This window comes from Sebastes fasciatus, chromosome 4 (assembly GCF_043250625.1).
Source record: "Sebastes fasciatus isolate fSebFas1 chromosome 4, fSebFas1.pri, whole genome shotgun sequence".
Classification (NCBI taxonomy): domain Eukaryota; kingdom Metazoa; phylum Chordata; class Actinopteri; order Perciformes; family Sebastidae; genus Sebastes; species Sebastes fasciatus.
In genome coordinates, this window is record NC_133798.1 from 35,190,263 (window position 1) to 35,208,959 (window position 18,697).

At 38.0% G+C, this 18,697-nt stretch overlaps 1 protein-coding gene across 1 annotated transcript; it reads left to right on the forward strand.

The window, feature by feature from the left end:
• The first annotated feature begins 775 nt into the window (after positions 1 to 775).
• Positions 776 to 17,923, forward strand: snx1a (sorting nexin 1a). Its single transcript, XM_074633918.1, has 15 exons — positions 776 to 929; positions 4,977 to 5,955; positions 7,796 to 7,953; positions 8,266 to 8,341; positions 8,595 to 8,638; positions 10,089 to 10,230; positions 10,316 to 10,394; positions 10,521 to 10,596; positions 11,657 to 11,770; positions 12,607 to 12,700; positions 13,161 to 13,366; positions 14,969 to 15,112; positions 15,879 to 15,959; positions 16,060 to 16,131; positions 16,902 to 17,923. The coding sequence occupies exons 1-15, from the start codon at positions 783 to 785 to the stop codon at positions 16,950 to 16,952; spliced, it is 2,463 nt and encodes an 820-aa protein (XP_074490019.1). The 5' UTR covers positions 776 to 782; the 3' UTR covers positions 16,953 to 17,923.
• Positions 17,924 to 18,697: the final 774 nt, after the last annotated feature.

The window sequence follows — 18,697 nt, forward strand, 5'->3', positions numbered from 1 at the left end:
ACCACTCAAAGCGCTTTACACTAAATGTCAGTATTCACCCATTCACACACATATTCACACACTGATGGCACAGGCTACTAAGGTGCCAACTTTGCCCATCAAGATCTAATCTAAATACTCATTCACACACCGATGGCTATGCCTTCAGGAGCAATTTGGGGTTAAGTGTTTTGCTCAAGGACACATCGACCTGTGTCCGAGAGGAGTGCGGTGCACGAATACCAGACAAGATGAGTGACAGTCGGAAACGAAGCAGCATGTAAAATTATGGTATTCTGGAAATTATAGAGTTTAGTATAATTATATTGAATAATTTAAGTGATATATGTGCACACATACTAATCATAGGTCAAAACAGCTAAAGCTAAATTTGGCTGAATTATAAAAAGGCAGAAGTGGTAAAATTAAGAGCCGTTTGGGAGCTGAAAGAGCCGGCTCTTCTTGGTGAGCTGAGCCAAATGAACCGGCTCACTAAAAAGAGACGGAATTCCCATCACTAGTTTCCTCCCCCTTGTGTGTGTGTGTGTGTGTGTGTGTGTGTGTGTGTGTGTGTGTGTGTGTGTGTGTGTGTGTGTGTGTGTGTGTGTGTGTGTGTGTGTGTGTGTGTGTGTGTGTGTGTGTGTGTGTGTGTGTGTGTGTGTGTGTGTGTGTGTGTGTGTGTGTGTGTGTGTGTGTGTGTGTGTGTGTGTGTGTGTGTGTGTGTGTGTGTGTGTGTGTGTGTGTGTGTGTGTGTGTGTGTGTGTGTGTGTGTGTGTGTGTGTGTGTGTTTAAGAAGATTGAAGATGGCGACCAGCTCGGAGCGCAGTCCTCCTCCGTTCCCGGACTCCGAGGACCAAGATGTGCTGGACTCTGAAGAAGTCGGAGGTCGAGACAGTGATGAAGACGAAGACGACGACGACGACGGAGAGGAAGACCTCTTCTTGAGCGCGGTACGTGAGAACCGGGACGTTAAACTAACCGTTGATTTCACGCTAAGCTAAAGTGGCTAACTGACATTAACTGCCAGTTAGTTAACTGACATTAACTGAAATTAACTGACATTAACTGCCTGTTAACTAACTGACATTAACTGCCAGTTAACTAACTGACCATAACTGCCAGTTAGTTAACTGACATTAACTGAAATTAACTGACCATAACTGCCAGTTAACTAACTGACATTAACTGACATTAACTGACAGTTAGCTAACTGACATTAACTGCCAGTTAACTAACTGACATTAACTGCCAGTTAGCTAACGTCAGCGAAGGAAAGCTAATGAGGTGCCTTTCACCAAACTTTTAGGAGGGCGTTGACTAACATTAAAGCTTGTTTTAACGTCCAGGAAACTGTAAGAAACATAAACATATTCAACTGTTATAATGTGACTTAACAGCATTTACTGTAACTTAAATTATCAAAGCAGTTTGGGGTGGTTTTAATGCAGAAAATCCACTAGTTTCTAGCTTTTAAAACAGCTTGTTGTGATATTTAACACTATTACAGTCATCAATCCTCCATTTTGATAGTGATTTCTTCCCGAAAAAGTTGCACAGAGGAGAAGCTCGCTAGCTGTGATTTAATCGGGTCGACCAGATGACTAATTCAATCTAATAAAAGTCCTTATTTGGTTAAAGATATGTGGATGTTTTTCTGTGCAGAATATCTTCCACAGTTTCCACGTTAACTTGCTCTAAAAACATCTGAAGGTATCCTCTGAAACATGCCATGCACAGGTAAAGCAGAGCAGCAGGCTCTAATGTTCGTAAGCTGTCTCCAGGGAATGTGTGGTTCATTGTGTGGTTTGTGAAAGTTGACATAATCTTAGATTCATATGAACAAGTGGTTTTTAAATTCACTCTCCCTTTTTTATTTTATTTTGAATGAAGATTGTAAAGCTGGGTCAGTCAGCCTCCTGTCATGTGAGTGAGCTGTGGTCACATGGGCAGAACCCGGATGTTTTCACACAGTCAAAGTTCAGAGGACAGATTGGAAAGTTGCTGTCTTTGATTTTTTTTTTTCTTTCTTTTTTTTTGCTGCTGCTGCATGGAAAACATTACTCAGCAAGTTGTGGATGTTACATTCAACACAGCCTGTAGCTGAAGTCATGTTTGGAGATGGGCCAGACAGACAGGGGTTATTAGTGGATTCAGAGTGGCTCCATACATAAGAGGGACTAGAGCTGCAACAATAATCGATAAATCGATTAGTTATCACTAGGGCTGTCAATCGATTAAACATATTTAATTGTGATTAATTACATGATTATCCATAGTTAATTGTGATTAATTAACTATGGATAATAGTTAATCTTGATTAATCGCACATATTTTAGTTGTTCAAAATGTACCTTAAAGGAAGATTTGTCAATTATTTAATACTCTTATCAACATGTGTGTGTGTGCAAATATGCTGCTTTTTGCGAATGTATGTATATATTTGTTATTGGAAATCACAAAACAATGACAAATATTGTCCAGAAACCCTCACAGGTACTGCATTTAACATAAAAAAGATGCTCAAATCATAACATGGCAAACTCAAGCCCAACAGGCAACAACAGCCGTCAACAACTGAAATATCAAATCTCGATAACTTTTTTTTACTGATATTGCAATTGTGATATGATTTGCAATATTTGAGGGTATGATTATTTTATCATCATTATTGTCATTTTCATGGTGTGATTTCTTGCGGTGATCTACCAAACAAAGATGTTTTGTTAAGTCTGTAGAATATGATGTGTAGACCAGGACATCTCTGCAGCAGCACAATATTTAATTTAAAATGGTATTTTGACACACATTTCACCTTTAACAATTATTGCAAATTACTCCTCATCCTGTGATTTGAAAATTGCGGTAGGCCATATTGCGATTTCGATAACATTTTGATTAATTGTGCAGCCCTACAAAACAACTTATCGATTCATCAAGAAAATAATCAACAGATTAATCAACAATGAAAATAATTGTTGGTCATTAGTGGATTCAGAGTGGCCTCGAACATAAAAGGGACATGATTATTAGTTCACTATTGTGCACTCTGTCCTTTAGTTGCATGTTGGTGTTTTTTAACAGATGCACGATGTTAAGAAACTATTACACATAGTATTACATAGTATTACTTAATGTGATAATTAGCAAGTACCCAAAACCTATGACAAGACATTTCCACTATACCTAGCTCAGAGGTATTCTTAATGTGAGGACAGACTAAATATTACACCTCTCACTATAACACAGTACAATTCAACAGCATGTGGAAGTTGTATTTTCAGCAATATTATAGTGAAAACACATGCGTTATGGATATAATGACCATACAACTGGATACCGCTTGGATTATGCTGCAGGAACAGTTTAAGAAGGTTTTATGGATGTTTTGATTTTGTTAACGTTTATGGTATGAGGAAATATCGTATTAATTTTGCCAGTTTGCTAGATGCATCAAGCTGAGAGGTGTTTTTTATATTTTCTTCAGTGAGGGTGGATTAAATATTACACCTCTCAGTATAACACAGTATAATTCAACAGCACAGCAAACTACAGCCTCCAAAATGATCATAAAGTTTAATCAACAGCTCTCTAGAAAAGTTTCAACAAAAACTGAACTTTACAATCTTCAGTAAAGTAGACTTTATTGCAGGACTGTTGTATGAGTTTCAGCTCGGCATGCCAATGAAACTGCCAGCCAAGTTTATCTATTGTCGTCTTTGTGAGCGCTCGTCTGAGAAAGCTAATTGAAACGTGATATAGTGTTTCAGCATGACATTGCTTTTCTTCTGTTAGGTACTCACTTTTTCATCTCAAAGACATCATTTTGTTATCGGCGACACACCCAGTAGCCTGGAATTGGATAATAATGTTTTGTTCACTTCTTCTGAGCTTCCAAAAGTGCCATCTGGAGGCTCAGCCCAGAATCAAGTTGAATAATACCATGCAAATGAGTACAAAAGCAAACATCAGACTGTTCTCATAAATCTATAGTGACATTAAACGGGCAGCTACATTTACCACTTTCAGTATCGACTAAAGCTCACACTGAACCAACATGTTTTATTCCCCTAAAATCTATTAAATGTTGATAATATTTGGCAAAAACCTAAAACATGACTATGATTACAGTTGATGAGGTTTGGATGTTTTTTAGCAACATTATAGTGAAAGTACATGTATTTTGGATGTAAAGACCATACAACTGGATACCAGAGACTTGAATTATGCTGCCAGGAGCAGTTAAAGATGGTTTACGATATTTTGATTTTGTTAATGTTTATGGTATGAGGAAATGTCTTATTAATGCATATTAGGCAGTATTAGGCCTACATTGTGAGGAAAAAGGATTAGTTGATTTAATCCATCAGTCGATTGACAATTGAATCGCCAACTAGCATTTACCAAGCAAAATTCAATGGTTCCAGTTCCTCAAGTGTGAAGATTTAATGCATTTTTCTGTTTAAAAACATTGTAAATGGAATATCTTTGAGTTTTGGACTGTTTGTCAGACAAAACAAGCAATAAGAAGACATCATATTGGGCTGGAGGAAATTAGGAATATTTGGGCTATTTTTTGCTATTTCCTGACATTTTATTGTCGTGATGATTAATCCATAAAATAATTAACAGATAATTGTAGGGTTGCAGCTAATGATTATTTTCATTGACGATTAATTTGTCGATTATTTTCTTGATTAATTATTTGGTCTATAAAATTGTGAAAAATGTCTATCATTGTTTCCCAACTCAAAGATATTCAGTTTACTGTCATAAAGGAGTAAAGAAACCAGAAAATATTCACATTTTAAAAGCTGGAATTAAATTCTTTTGACTTAAATCACTCAAACTTATTAATCGAGTATCAAAATAGTTGGCGATTAATTTAATAGTTGACACCTAATCGGTTAATCATTGCAGCTCTAGATCATTTTTAGTTGCAGTCCTATTTAAATACTCTAAAATATTAAATCTTTTTTCCTTTTTCCCCTCATCTCCAGAGCGACCCTCCACTAACCGAAATGGACACCCCACTGCCACCTGCCAGCCAAACCATTGATGTTTTAATGAAGCCGCCTCCCAGCGACATCATGGATGAGCCCTTAATCGAGCCCATCAGCAGCCAAACAGAAAACAAACCAGCGAGCGAAGTCGTCAGCGAACCCTCGGATGATTTTGTCGACCTAACAAACAACGTAACCGACTCTCCCGATGACGCGGCCGCTGCTGAAATTGCCGTTGCAGACGCAGCAAAAGACACAACTGACATCCCTTTAGATGACCCCTCGGATGATTTTGAAGACATATTTGGAAGTGGAAGTGAAACTGAAGCGCCGCGAGAGGAAGTTGTAATAGCAGATGTTACTGTCGAAGCAGCAACGGATAAAGGTGAAGTGACCAGTGATGTGGCAGACCCACCTGGTGATGAGAAAACAGGAAGTGATGATGAACAGGAAGCAAAAGAAGCTTCCATTGATTCAATTATCGACCTCAGTGATGATTTGCCAATCATTGACCTACAACAGCCGCCACCTGCCAGTGAAAAATTTGTTGACCCTCTGGTCGACCTCCTTAGTGATACTCCAGTCGCTGCTGAAGTCAAAATACCTAGCCGGGCAACAGTCGACCTGTTCGAAGACGAGGGAAGCGACTTGTTCACAGAGTCACGGCAGACTAAATCTGCCAAGCAGCAACAGAAGAGCCTCTTCGGTGAAGCTGATGAGGATCTGTTCGGTGAGCCGCTGGGCGCCACCTCAAAGAAACCCGTCAGCAAAGAGCAGAAGGACAAACCTGTCGCAACCAAAGCTGCCAGTGTTGTTAGCAACATAGGTGGGCCTCTGCAAGACATTAGTCCTGCAGAACCCGCTGATCTCTTCAGTGAGGAAGCCGTCACCACAGTGCCCAGCATCAAAAACACCAGCGCTGTCGGCTCCAAGACTAATGGAGTCCACTCTGAAGAGGAGACAGATATATTCGCTGGTGGGTCCACTATTTTTTCTTATTATGTAACATTATCAGGATTTTAGGATTTAGTGTTTTAAGGGGAGCATTAGTGACAAAGTGAGTGGGGTTTTTTTTCTATATAATTTCTCTTAAAACTCTTATGTTCATTTAGCACTCAAGTTCTTAAAATGAGAAAATAATCAGTATTTAGAGTATACAGAAATGGGCTTTACACTGTCGGTATTTCATACAGACTATTTATTTACTGAATTACCAGAAAAGTCATTATATCATGATATATATCGTTATCGAGATATGAAATGACCTATATTGTGATAGAAGATTTTGGCCATATCGCCCAGCAATAGTTCACATAAAGCATAGAGCAGTTCATTCAGACTCTCAAGTGTTTATCCTCTTATTTCAGTTGATTTGGATTTGTGAGAACAGTAACTTAGTTTCAGTAAGCAATTTATTGGAAGTAAAAACATAACCAGAACCAACTACAATTTTAAAAACACCAGATGGTCATATTAAAGCCTTTCAGTGTGTTCTTTACTTTCCAATGTTTATTGTTTGGAGGTATGTTTGCTCTTATTAGATAGCGGACAGTAGAAAGCTTAACAGGATATGAAGGGAGACAGACGGAGGATGACATACAACAAAGGTTCACGGCCAGACTCAAACCAGGGATTCATTCATTCATTCAACATCTTAAACACACACAGCACCCCATCTGTTTGTGCTTTTAAAACAGGTGTGATTTTAGTAATTTCCAGGACTGGATAATTATTGAAAAAAGAAAAGAGTATGGAAAAATATTTCTGTTTCCAGGCTATTGCCCCTATTCTGTTTTCTAAAATATAAAATTCTGAATTTCAATTTACAAGCAGAGTGTTTTCATGCCGTTTGGAGCAACCAGTGCAGCCAAAATGTTCGATGTTGTCAAAAGCAAGGCAAGAAGTAGGCAATGGTGTGCGACTCAACGCACACTCCTACGCAGAGCTGCCTCTACGCCTGTACTTCATAGCCAGGGCCAAGCGTCCATATAGGCAAACTAGGCAGTTGCCTCGGGCGGCATTTTGGCAGAGCGACAAAATGTGGGTTGACTATTCATCAAAATAGCAATAGCATAGCAAAATAACAATAATACTATAATAATAAAAAATAACCAAAACCTGCAGGCAGACGGCACCGAGCGGAACGCTGTCAGACTGGGCCGATCTAATACTTTCAATATTGATGGAGGATACGAGCGGCCCCTCGTAATTTGGACTGATCCTCATTTTGGTTACAAACTGAGGAGGTGTCATCCACTATGAAGTGTCTTGAAGTTCTTCAGCATCATCAGACTCTCTTTATACCACAAAAACTGTATTAGTGTTAAAATTACAGCCCAAAATGTTCCGGCTTGCCTCCATCTCAAAGTCCCGGTATGGATTCCCTTCCCAGTCTGTCCCTGTTGGGGGCAGAATTTGTTTTTCACCTAGAGTGACATTGCCCCGAGTGAGAGATGTTTGACGGTGGAACGTCGTCCGACTTCCTGCGTAGGGCTGTAGACTGAACGGCCACAACGTGTAAATGCAAGTTTTCAGAATTGTGGCTTGACAATCCCAGATACAAAGCCTGGTTGGTTAACAATTCAAAATGGGAAAAGAGAGCTGGATGCAAACTTTGTGTAAAATCGTTGACATCTCAACTATGGGGGGAGGTAGGACAAACTGTAGGTATTCAGAGTCCATGTCTGTCTGTGCATGAACTTGTATATTTATTTGTGTCAGACAGTCCAGGACGTAGAGTAAATAATGGACATCTCTCAACACATTTCCATTCAGCGTGTAATGACCTCAGCCTGGTTTCTTTTCCTCTCTAACAGAAGCCACAGTGGAACTTTCTCTCGACAGTCCGCGGGACGAGAGAAAGAAAGATGTCACGGCCAAACCGTCTGCGTCTACGTCTGCGTCTACGTCCGCCCCCTCCCTGTCAGCAGCTGCTACCAGCCTGGCCAAGCCACAGTCTGCTGCCCTGGAGGAGGTACACACACACACACACACACACACACACACACACACACACACACACACATACATATCTAATCCAAGGGTGAAATTCCCAGTGTGACTGCAATAAAACAACTGAAAACTGTTAAAGTTCAGGGATTTGTTAGTTGAAGTTTTCTGGAATATCATAATTTTGTCAGTTGGTCATTCAATTTGCATTTTTTTTTTCTAGTTTAACATCTTATCAGAACAAACATTTCAAAATGAACTGTTCAAAAGAAGTGTTTGGTGACAGCAGGTCATTGCGTCTGGCAGTGTTTCACTTTCTATTTAATATTTGTTTCAGTTGGAAGAAGAGGAAGAAGAGGAGCAGGAAGACAAATTTGAGATCTCTGTCTCTGTCAAAGACCCTGAAAAAATTGGTGAGGTTTATTCTGTTTTATTTTGTTTTGATCTGTTTTATTATTTATTACATTGCAATAAGGCTAATAATGGGTTTGTGCACTGTAAACATCAAGCAAGCAACGGTTATTCTGAGGTGCATCTAATTATTTTAATCTAGTGAAAAAGACAAAGGACCCAAGAAGGGAAATTAGTGCTAAAGTATCATAAAGGAAATGCAGCTTGCAAGTATTTTTTTTTTGCACTGACTTTCTTCTTTCTTTCTTTTTTCAGGGGATGGTATGAACGCCTACATGGCCTACAAATTAACCACACAGGTAAAAACGTGTCGATATACAGCATTTCACATGACCTGAAGTAGGTCATCTTTAACCCTCTGATATCCACATTAGACCTGTTAGGGGGGTACAGGGGGTCTTTAAAGGGAGATAGCAGGTCAGCAGTAGATGTCACATAGAAGTGGTGTACATCATCTGAAAGCTGGGAACCTGAAGATTAATTTGAGATGCAGTTCATAAATCAAAAATAAACATGAATTAATTAATAAATAAACAAACTAATTAATGATAATAAAGAGTGTATAAAGACTTTATGACATAACATTATGATAGAAGTATATGATGGTCATTCCCATGCTCACTTACTGTATGTCTCACAAGTTTCTGCAGCATTTTTTGGGTTGATCTTATTAGATTTAGTGCTAAATTTAACCATGTTTTACCACTTGAGAATTGATAAAAATGATCAATAATCCCTCCAAAATACAACAATAAGACACCAAGACCTTGAAGAACGCCATAGAAAAAGCCAAGCTGTGATATGGTTTAAAAAACTTTTGATATTTGGCTGCTCGGAAACCCCCTTATTGTCAGTCTACCTAGTAAAGACATCCATCCTCTGAATGCTCTCTAGGTCTCTAGTTTGTGGCTGTAAAGTTTCATGAGGCTGTGATTATCCTAGAGGTCACCACAGGTCATTTTATACAGTGAGGTCAAGTTTCAAAAAAAATGGTCTCACTACAATGATTTGGCTACTATGGGGACTAACATCATCACACATGAATACAGTTGGTCCATGATTCATTGGATCCAAAATAGTCTCAGCTTTACAGTGATACCTAATTTATGTAATTCCAAGACTGTTTAGGGACCCCAGTATGCAGAAATATTCAAACACACCATTTTAGAATAGGAGACAATAACACATTTATACTGCATGCAAAAAACTGCATGTGATTATCATAAAGTGGGCATGTCTGTAAAGGGGAGACTCGTGGGTACCCATAGAACCCATTTACATTCACATATCTTGAGGTCAAGGGACACCTGTGAAAATGGCCATTCCAGTTTTTCCTCGCCAAAATTTAGCGTAAGTTTGGAGCATTAGTGAGCCGACAAGCTAGCATGACATGGCTGTTACCAATAGATTCCTTAGGTTTTTCTAGTTTCATATGATATCTGTACCTTCACTCTAGCTCTAGAACCTGCTGAAGCCTCTGACAGACAGTTAAGTCCGTCAGGATCACCCGAATTCCCGTAGGTCTCAGGGGGTTAATCCAGAGGACGTTAGCACAGTTACTCATCCGATGTGTGGTAACAGTGTGCTAAGAGAGGAAATACTGGTCAGCATATTGTTGAGGAAACGCCTATGCACTGGTCTTGAAAAAAAAAACATGGATTACATCAGATCTTTATAGTCGTAATTCACCAAAGTTAAGCCTGTTAAGTGCATCAACTCCAACCAATAATGTGAATATATATGTTTCAGACCGCACTGCCCATGTTCCGCAACAAGACATTCACAGTGAGGCGACGCTTCAGCGACTTCCTCGGCCTCTTCGAGAAGCTTTCTGAAAAACATGGACCAAATGGATACATCGTGCCTCCGCCGCCAGAGAAGAGCATCCTGGGTAGGCTGACCTGGCTTTACTGTTTCCTCTGATACTGTAGCTTTAAATCTCCAGCAGCTATAAGAAGGGATGCTGTCTTGCACAGGTATGACGAAGATGAAGGTGGGAAAGGAAGATTCCTCATCTGCAGACTTCGTTGAGAGAAGACGAGGCGCTTTGGAGAGGTAAGTAGTTAAAGCTGCTTTATGACAATTCAGTTACAAAAATCATAGTGTTTTTAGTGATTATGATGTTGCCCATAGAAAGCAAGAAAGTGAGGCTTTTCTTTTTTGCATTTTCCCATTTGACAGGTATCTCCAGAGGGTTGTAAGTCACCCATCACTTCTCCAAGATCCAGATGTCAGAGAGTTCCTGGAGAGAGAAGAAGTAAGCCGAGTTTGGAGAAGCCTCGGGGCTTGGTGCCTTTTTTATAAGACTAACATCTATTTAGTTTTACGCCTGAGCCACTCTGAAATCCTGTACTCTTTAAAGGAATACTTCACCCACAAAATGACCATTTGTATATCAATTACTCACCCTGTGTTGCCTTGAATTCTTGAAGAAAACTTAGTTTTTCTCGCATGCCTCCACGGTGAACAAAGAATCCAAAAACTTAGAAAAGTCTTGATGAATTGAAGTAAATGGGGGCTGCATTAACAACCGCAAAACTATATCAAAACATCCGTTTACAAACTCTCACACAACTCTTGCAGTATAATCCAAGTCTCATTTATCCAGTCTTATGCTCACTACTTCCCAAATATGGAGGACGGAACCTGCCAAAATCAAAAATCAATCAATAAATAAATAAATAAATGACTCGATTAATAAATAAATGTGTAATTAAATGTAGCAAAATAATATTTAAAATAAATGTAGCCATTAATTAATTGATAAAAATGTTTCAATTTACTTCATTTATTTATCTTTGTATTAATTTCCTTGTTTATTTACTCTTCTGTTTTCCCATTTATTTATTTATGTATTTATTTGTATTCATTTTTACATTTATTTATTCATTTTGCATTTATTCATTTGTTTATTTTATATTTATTTTTAAATGTATGTATTTATGCTATTGTTTATTTATTTATTTCTGCACAATTTTCCCTTTGCATTTCACTCCTTTATTACACATTTTTCACTATGGAGGAATGCAATAAAAAGTTTTCTACAAGAATTTAAGGTAACAGGGTGAGTTAATGATATACAAATGGTCATTGTGTGGGTGAAATATTCCTTTAGGACCATAAAACCATCTGGAACACATAAAAATGATGATTAAATTATCTTTATTGCAAGTTGAGGGAACTCTTTCAGAGGAATGTATTATTCCTCTGCCATTTACTCCTACTTGATCCCTTTATGTATCTAAAGCTTTAGTATATTTTAAAATGCAGTCTGGTGATAGCTGTACTGTAATATGTATGTGTGTGTGTGTCTTCAGTTACCCAGAGCGGTGGGCACCCAGGCTCTGAGCGGCGCTGGCTTCCTGAAGATGATCAACAAAGCAACAGATGCTGTCAGTAAAATGACCATCAAGATGAATGAGTCAGACGTGGTGAGTTCAGCTGTAAACAGTCTCCTGCTGCATCACGGCTTCTTAAGAATGAAAGCCGTTGTGAACAATCATTTTTGTAATGAGGAAATTTTCATTTTCCAGTAAAACGCAGCACATTTCAAGCTCTCAGTTAAAGGCTGATGTCATACTCGGGTTGAAGCACTAAAAGACAAAAACATATGAGCTACTTTTTGTGCAGAGTGGCTGGACATTAGTCAGAACATTAACTTGTTTGATTTTCATGATTAATCTGAATTTGTTCTGAGGAGAATTTGCACAAAAAAATCTTCACTTGTGTTCTTTCTTATGACACATTATTTATGATAAGATTAAATGATCAGACAGACTAGCAAACACATTCTTTTGTAAACTGGTTTGGTGGTATTGATTGAATCTTTTTGTGTCCAGAGCTTTTTTGTTTGCTATGTTGCAAGATAACATTTTTAACTATGTATTTAGTAGGTGGAGCAGCTAGTCACGCTGATCAAAGACCCTGTTTGTATAAAGAAACTGAGCTGTGACACTGATTTCCTCTTGATTTGAACTCAAAGTACCACACCCGTGCAGACACTGAGCTTACTCAAATATTCAAGTGAATGTTTATTCCAGCTGAATACATGCAAAAATAGATAAGTGCAGTTTAATTGCACTGAATTTCCAGTGTGTTTTTAAGCTTAACACTTTTCTCTGAAAGCACCAAAGAGTCATAAGTCCTCCCTTAACATGTTTTTTGATTTTTACAGTTGTGGTAACGCATAGAGTTCAGCTTTCACTGAACTGGCATGTTGTCCCTGATGTTGTTGAGTTGTACTAACTCCAAGTGTGTTTTTCTGCAGTGGTTTGAGGAGAAGCTGCAGGAGGTGGAATCAGCAGACCAGCAGTTCAGAAAGCTCCACGTGCTGGTCGAATCTCTGGTCATCCACAGGAAAGGTTAGTCGCCTCCCTTCCAACCACTAAAAAAATTTGCCTTCAATTAGTCATAAGCTGATTATTTATAAGTCTGAGTTTGAGAAAGGGATAAGGATGATAAGATCATGGTGACATTCATTAATGAGTCTGCATCATTTATTTTCCGCTCTGAGTTGAATTTTTTTTTTAACTCGAGGTGTTCACGGCACTGCTCTTAAAACGTGAGGCGCTCGGCAACACAAAGGTTTCGCAGAAAACGCTTCACTCTCATTGAAAACAATTACAAAACGCCACCCCAGGCTGCTAAAACACACTCTGTCTGATCGGGGCCAAACTCTTTACCGATGTGCTCCAAATAAAGCGTTTTTACAGAAAGTAGTTGTGGATAATCATCGTCTCTTGTATTTGATGTTTCTAAGAACATGGTGGAAAATGCCTGTTTTACTTTATTAATGTTTGCTATCTCTCTCTGCTCCTTCAGAGCTGTCGTTAAACACAGCCAGCTTTGCCAAAAGCACGGCCATGCTGGGCAGCGCCGAGGACAACACCGCTCTGTCCCGAGCTCTCTCTCAGCTAGCAGAGGTGGAGGACAAGATGGAGCAGTTACACCAGGAACAGGCCGCGAACGACACCTTCAACTTTGCCGAACTCATCGCAGATTACATCCGTCTGCTTGGAGCCGTGAGGGTACTGAGAAAAATCTGTTCAACTCATTTCTGGATTGTCTTGAGAAATATTCATTTCAATGTTAATAGTAACAGAAGCACTTTCACTTTTCAAATGTTAGGAGGTAACTTGAGGCCTCTAAGTGAAATTTAAACACCAGACTAAGTATGTTCTCTGCAGTTTGCTACATTCATAACAAACGCCAAGACTTTCCATCAGTCACGTCTTAGGAGGAACATTTTTCACACACAATTTTACTTCCAGAGACTAAAAGAAATGCCAGTAAATTTATAAATTTAAGTCAATAACTAAGGCTTTGAAAGATTGATTAATTGTGTATACTATAAAGAAGGATGTCGTGTCAGAGTGTTGTAGTACGTTTGTGTTGCTCATGTTACCTGAGCAGCCTTTTCACTGACTTCTCTCAAAATTAGATTACATTTTTATTTTGAACATGTAAAACATTTTTTATTGCGAGTAAGAAAACAAAACAAGAATACCCAGCAGACATAAACAGCAAACTCTCAATAAACAACATAATTAAGTATTTCATGTCTGAAAAGGCAGCAGGAAGAAGTGATCAAGTCTTACCCCTTTTTTATATTTTCAATAAACTTAAATGAACAGTGTGTAATATTTAGGGGATCTATTGGCAGAAATGGAGTATAATATTAGTAAGTATGTTTTCTTTAGTGTATAATCACCTGAAAATAAGGATCGTTGTGTTTTCGTTACCTTAGAATGAACCGTTTGTATCTACATACGGAGCGAGTCCTCTTCACGGAGCCGACCGCCATGTTTCTACAGTAGCCCAGAACGGACAAACCATGCACTGGCTCTAGAAAGGGACTTTTGTGTTTTTGCTTCGACCACCGTTGCTCTCTTACACTCTTGGCAAACAGGAGAAGTTCAGTTGTTTGCAATCTGCAACTTCACCACTAGATGCCACCAGATCCTACACCCTGCACCTTAAATGATAAACCTAAATATTCCAACTTTTCGCCCCAGTGTTCACCGTACACACCTCGATCAAATGAATCAAATCAAATGAAAATGAAGCATTCAAAACAACACAAGAACAATTCAATCAGAATAAAACAAACAAAACAACCTACATAACCTGTCCTGTCTTACTATATGCCAGTTTCCCTCTCTGTTCATCCATCTCATATCCATTCAATATGTTGATTTTAAAAAATAATTCAAACCTGTTAAATGTTTACATGTTTTAATTTTTTTTTAAATTAACTAATTTCACTGTAAGACAATACTATTTTGCATTAGTCCTCACTACTGTGATTGTTTTTTTGAACATACAAATTCCTCTCAGATCAACTTGGCCCTCTCTCATTTCAATCTGTTCATCATTTGAACCATTTTGAAGTCAACTAAATCTTAAAATGTTAGTGCTTAGCTAAAGTATATAGCTTCAGAATCTGGTATTATTCTAATGGTGGTTAAATAAAATAATTCTCCCTCCCACAACAAGCACAATGTCCATTAATACTGACTAAAGGCTTGGAATTTATTTGCACAGTTCTGAATAGGGGCCTCGGCTACATGGCTAAAGTAAATAGCCGAATATAAACATGAAATGATCCTGTGTGTGTCTGTGACCTGCAGGGGTCGTTTGATCACCGGATGAAGGCGTGGCAGCGCTGGCAGGATGCTCAGACCGTCCTGCAGAAGAAGAGGGAGACGGAGGCCAAACTGCTGTGGGCCAACAAGCCCGACAAACTGCAGCTGGCCAAAGAGGAGATCGCTGAGGTAAAAACAACAGCGGCCAACACCAACACTGTGACAATAACATCTGTGCTGGAGTTTGATGTTTAGTTTTGTTTTTCAAGATTGAGAACAATGTTTGAGTAATGAATGAGCCTTCATATTGTTCCCAAAATGCTGCGCTAGAGCAACATAATTCTCATTTATTTTGTCCCGGCAAGAAAGTGCTTAAATATTGAATGTTTAGGTTTTTTTCCTACATACAAAATCTGCCTTTATATGTCTGACAATCAATATGTATAAATCACTTTAACCAAACATGAGCATTAGACTAAATATATTAAGAATAATAAATATATTATATTTTAATTATTGTTTTATAAAATTATTATAATTATAAATATTTCTTTTCTCTTCCATTTATTTTTTTTATATCTAATGGATTGTATAGAGGCTTGATTATACAAAAACAATCAAAAAAAATGTTTAAAAGTTAGAAGTGATAAATATTCACAGTAGGTCAACATTTTGAGATATTAAATCAAAACTTGGACTTTCAAAGTAAAGTTAATGAGACATTAAGTAAAAATGTTGAGATGGTGAATCATAATTTGTTTACTTGTGATTCTAAATAAACTTTTTAGTCAGAAAAATTAGATACTAAGACACAACTTTGACTTATAATTCTGACTTAGAAACTACATTTTTCCATGACCATAATTGTTTTAATCATTCCTTACATTCATTTCCTGACATGTAATGTGCTCCTATGCTACGGGACTCTGAATTTCTCCTCTCTTCTCGTTAACAGTGGGAGGCCAAGGTGACGCAGTACGAGAGAGACTTTGAAAGAGTTTCTGCCACCGTGCGCAAGGAAGTCGTCCGCTTTGACGTACTGATGTTTTATCTTTGTTGCATTCACATCATTTACTGGACTTCTGGAAATGTTATTCATTACTGATTGGTGGATTTTTTTTTATTTAATCATACAGAAAGAAAAGGCCAAGAACTGCAAAAGAGACATAATTAATTACTTGGAGTGTCTGCTTCAGTCTCAGCAACAGGTGAGTGTCTCCAATATTTAACATTTCCATAATCACATATTCTTCTTGTCACACCAGTCAGTGTACATTTATAAATAGTTTTGATATCGAGAATGTCTTGTTTTGTCCACAACTCAAAGATATTCAGTTTACTGTCATAGAGGAGTAAAGAAACCAGAAAATATTCACATTTAATAAGCTGGAATCAGAGAATTCAGACTTTTATTTTCTTAAAAAATGACTCAAACCTATGAATAAATTATCAAAATAGTTGCAGAATAATTTGATAGTTGAAAACTAAAAGACTAATTGTTGCAGCTGTAATATACAGTATTCCTGGGACCATAGAAGGATGACTTTTAAGTGACTTTTTTTTAGGAAAAGAAATTAAACATGAGCTAATGAAAGTATAAATGATTTTTTACATGACGATAGGAAAAGGAAAGATAGGGCTACAAGCGACGATTAATTTCATTATTAATTAATCTGTCGATACGTTTAATTAAATAGTACATTAAAAACACTGTCAAGTGTTGAGAGACAAAGTCTTCAAATTTATAACAGTTTCACACAAATGTCTACCAGGATAAAATGATGAAGTGATGACATTTTGGACAGGCATGGAAGTAAACTGCAACTTGACTGGTTGGCGGAGACGTACAACCGCGAGGCAGTAATTCTAGTTGCTAGGAAAGAAACTATGAAAGATGCATCTGTTGTAAATCCTAAATATTAACCACTTCTCATCTGTCCATTATGAATGACCTCTCACACTGTTTTTTTTTCTCCAGCTCATAAAGTACTGGGAGGCTTTCTTACCAGAAGCAAAAGCAATCGCCTAATCCTCGAGCACCAGCCTTTTGGATGTCAAAGCGGGCTGCCTTTTTCTTATACACTTTACCTCTTGCCTTTAAACCAAGGAAAATGCGCGCATTGTAAAGGGAGATACAATCAACCTGTTTTTTTAATCACCTTTAACATATAGCTCTGTACTCTATTGTATTAATAATTGTATATTTTCATTTAACCTTCCACAAATATTTTCTTATTAGATGAAAAAGAGTTTGCATATACAAAGATATGGACACACGAAAAGAGAAGATAGATGAATGATTCCATTAATTTCCACAAGAGAAGGGAAATGAACCGAGTCCGTTGTTCTCAGGATTTTCTCCCTCGTGTGATCAGGAGCTCTTTCACATCAGCAGTGGTTAATTGTTTACAGCGCGGCTGCTCTCTCATCAAATATTTCTGGGGACCCAGATGAAGAAAGTGGCCAAGAGTCTCACTCTGTTTCTTCTTTTTAACGACACAAAGGGATAAAATAACACGTTACGAATTATGAGCACTTCCACCAGGTGGATAAAGTACTTAAGTACCAGCCATGTTTTTCTTTTTTTTTTGTTATTCTTTCAGATTTAAAATACTATTGATGCTGAGGGGAGAGGTGCAGGGTATTGAGAGGCATTAGATTAGCAGTGTCTACAGCTGTGGTCAAGGGTTGCGTCGTAGGTCAAGTTTAATGTTTTAGATATGATTTCAATCATAGTGCAAACTTTACACTTATAACCACACATGTCTGTGCCTTTTTAAGTCAGAATGGTGTTTTTTGGTATAATCCAGTTTGGGAGAAAGTTGTAAACAGTTGTGGGCAGCGCAGAGGCTCGTTAACAGTTACTTCCACAACAGCCATAATGATATGAGTGTCAATGTTGAGGTTGAAAAACAATACTGGCGTTTTCATGTTTAAGCCCATTTACTATAAATTAAGTGTTTTTTCACTCTATAATGTTGCTTGTATCTCTGGGAAGTAGCATTCAAACAGAAAAAAACCAACTTTCCAGATCAACCTGCACAGACTTGAAACAGGTACAGTAATCCTCACAGTACGCATCATTAAAGTTGCGTCATTGTTGTGTGGTAATGCAGTAAAGTAAGTTGACACTTTTTAAGGCATTACCAAGCAACGGTGACTAAATTTGAGAAAAATACAGTAAATGCTGACATGTAGACTGTAAGGATAAGCCTTCTCAAGCAAGTTTCAAGTCTCTGCAAGTCGATTTTAATGCTCTAGTAATGAAATGAAATGAACGAAAAGGCTGCCTGGATAGTAGGCTTCTGAGTCCTGCTTTGAGATATGGTTGGAAATAATATGAGGACTGCAACTATCAGTTATGTCAATTTTTTTTTAATTGTTTTGTCTATAAAACGACAAAAAATAATTAAAAACTGACGTCTTGAAATAGTTTAAACTGACTAAGAATTTATTTTTTTAAAGGTACCCTGTGGAGTTTTTGAGCAGTAATAGCTATAGTTATGGAGCAATGATTTCAAGTTTGGGTCCCCAATTTTGTTAGTATCTCAACATGGGTGATGCAACACACAGTCCTGCCAGTGGTTTAGTGCTTTTCCACTGATCGACAGCTGGTGGTGGTGGCGGCGGTGGCGGTGACGTGCCAAAAAACGCAACAATGTGCCAACAAAGGCATGGAAGAAGAAGACTACCAGCTCGCAAACTCTGGAAATACTTTTTCTATTTAGTTTTAGTACATACTGCAGCTGCCCTTACAAAGTACGTACTGTTGCG

Bases quoted from the DNA above. Each gene is read 5' to 3' on its own strand.
- snx1a (XM_074633918.1), top strand. From the start codon at position 783: ATGGCGACCAGCTCGGAGCGCAGTCCTCCTCCGTTCCCGGACTCCGAG. The intron at 10,597-11,656 runs GTAAGCCGAGTT...GTGTGTCTTCAG, and splicing joins AGTTCCTGGAGAGAGAAGAA to TTACCCAGAGCGGTGGGCAC. The intron at 13,367-14,968 runs GTACTGAGAAAA...TGTGACCTGCAG, and splicing joins GTCTGCTTGGAGCCGTGAGG to GGGTCGTTTGATCACCGGAT.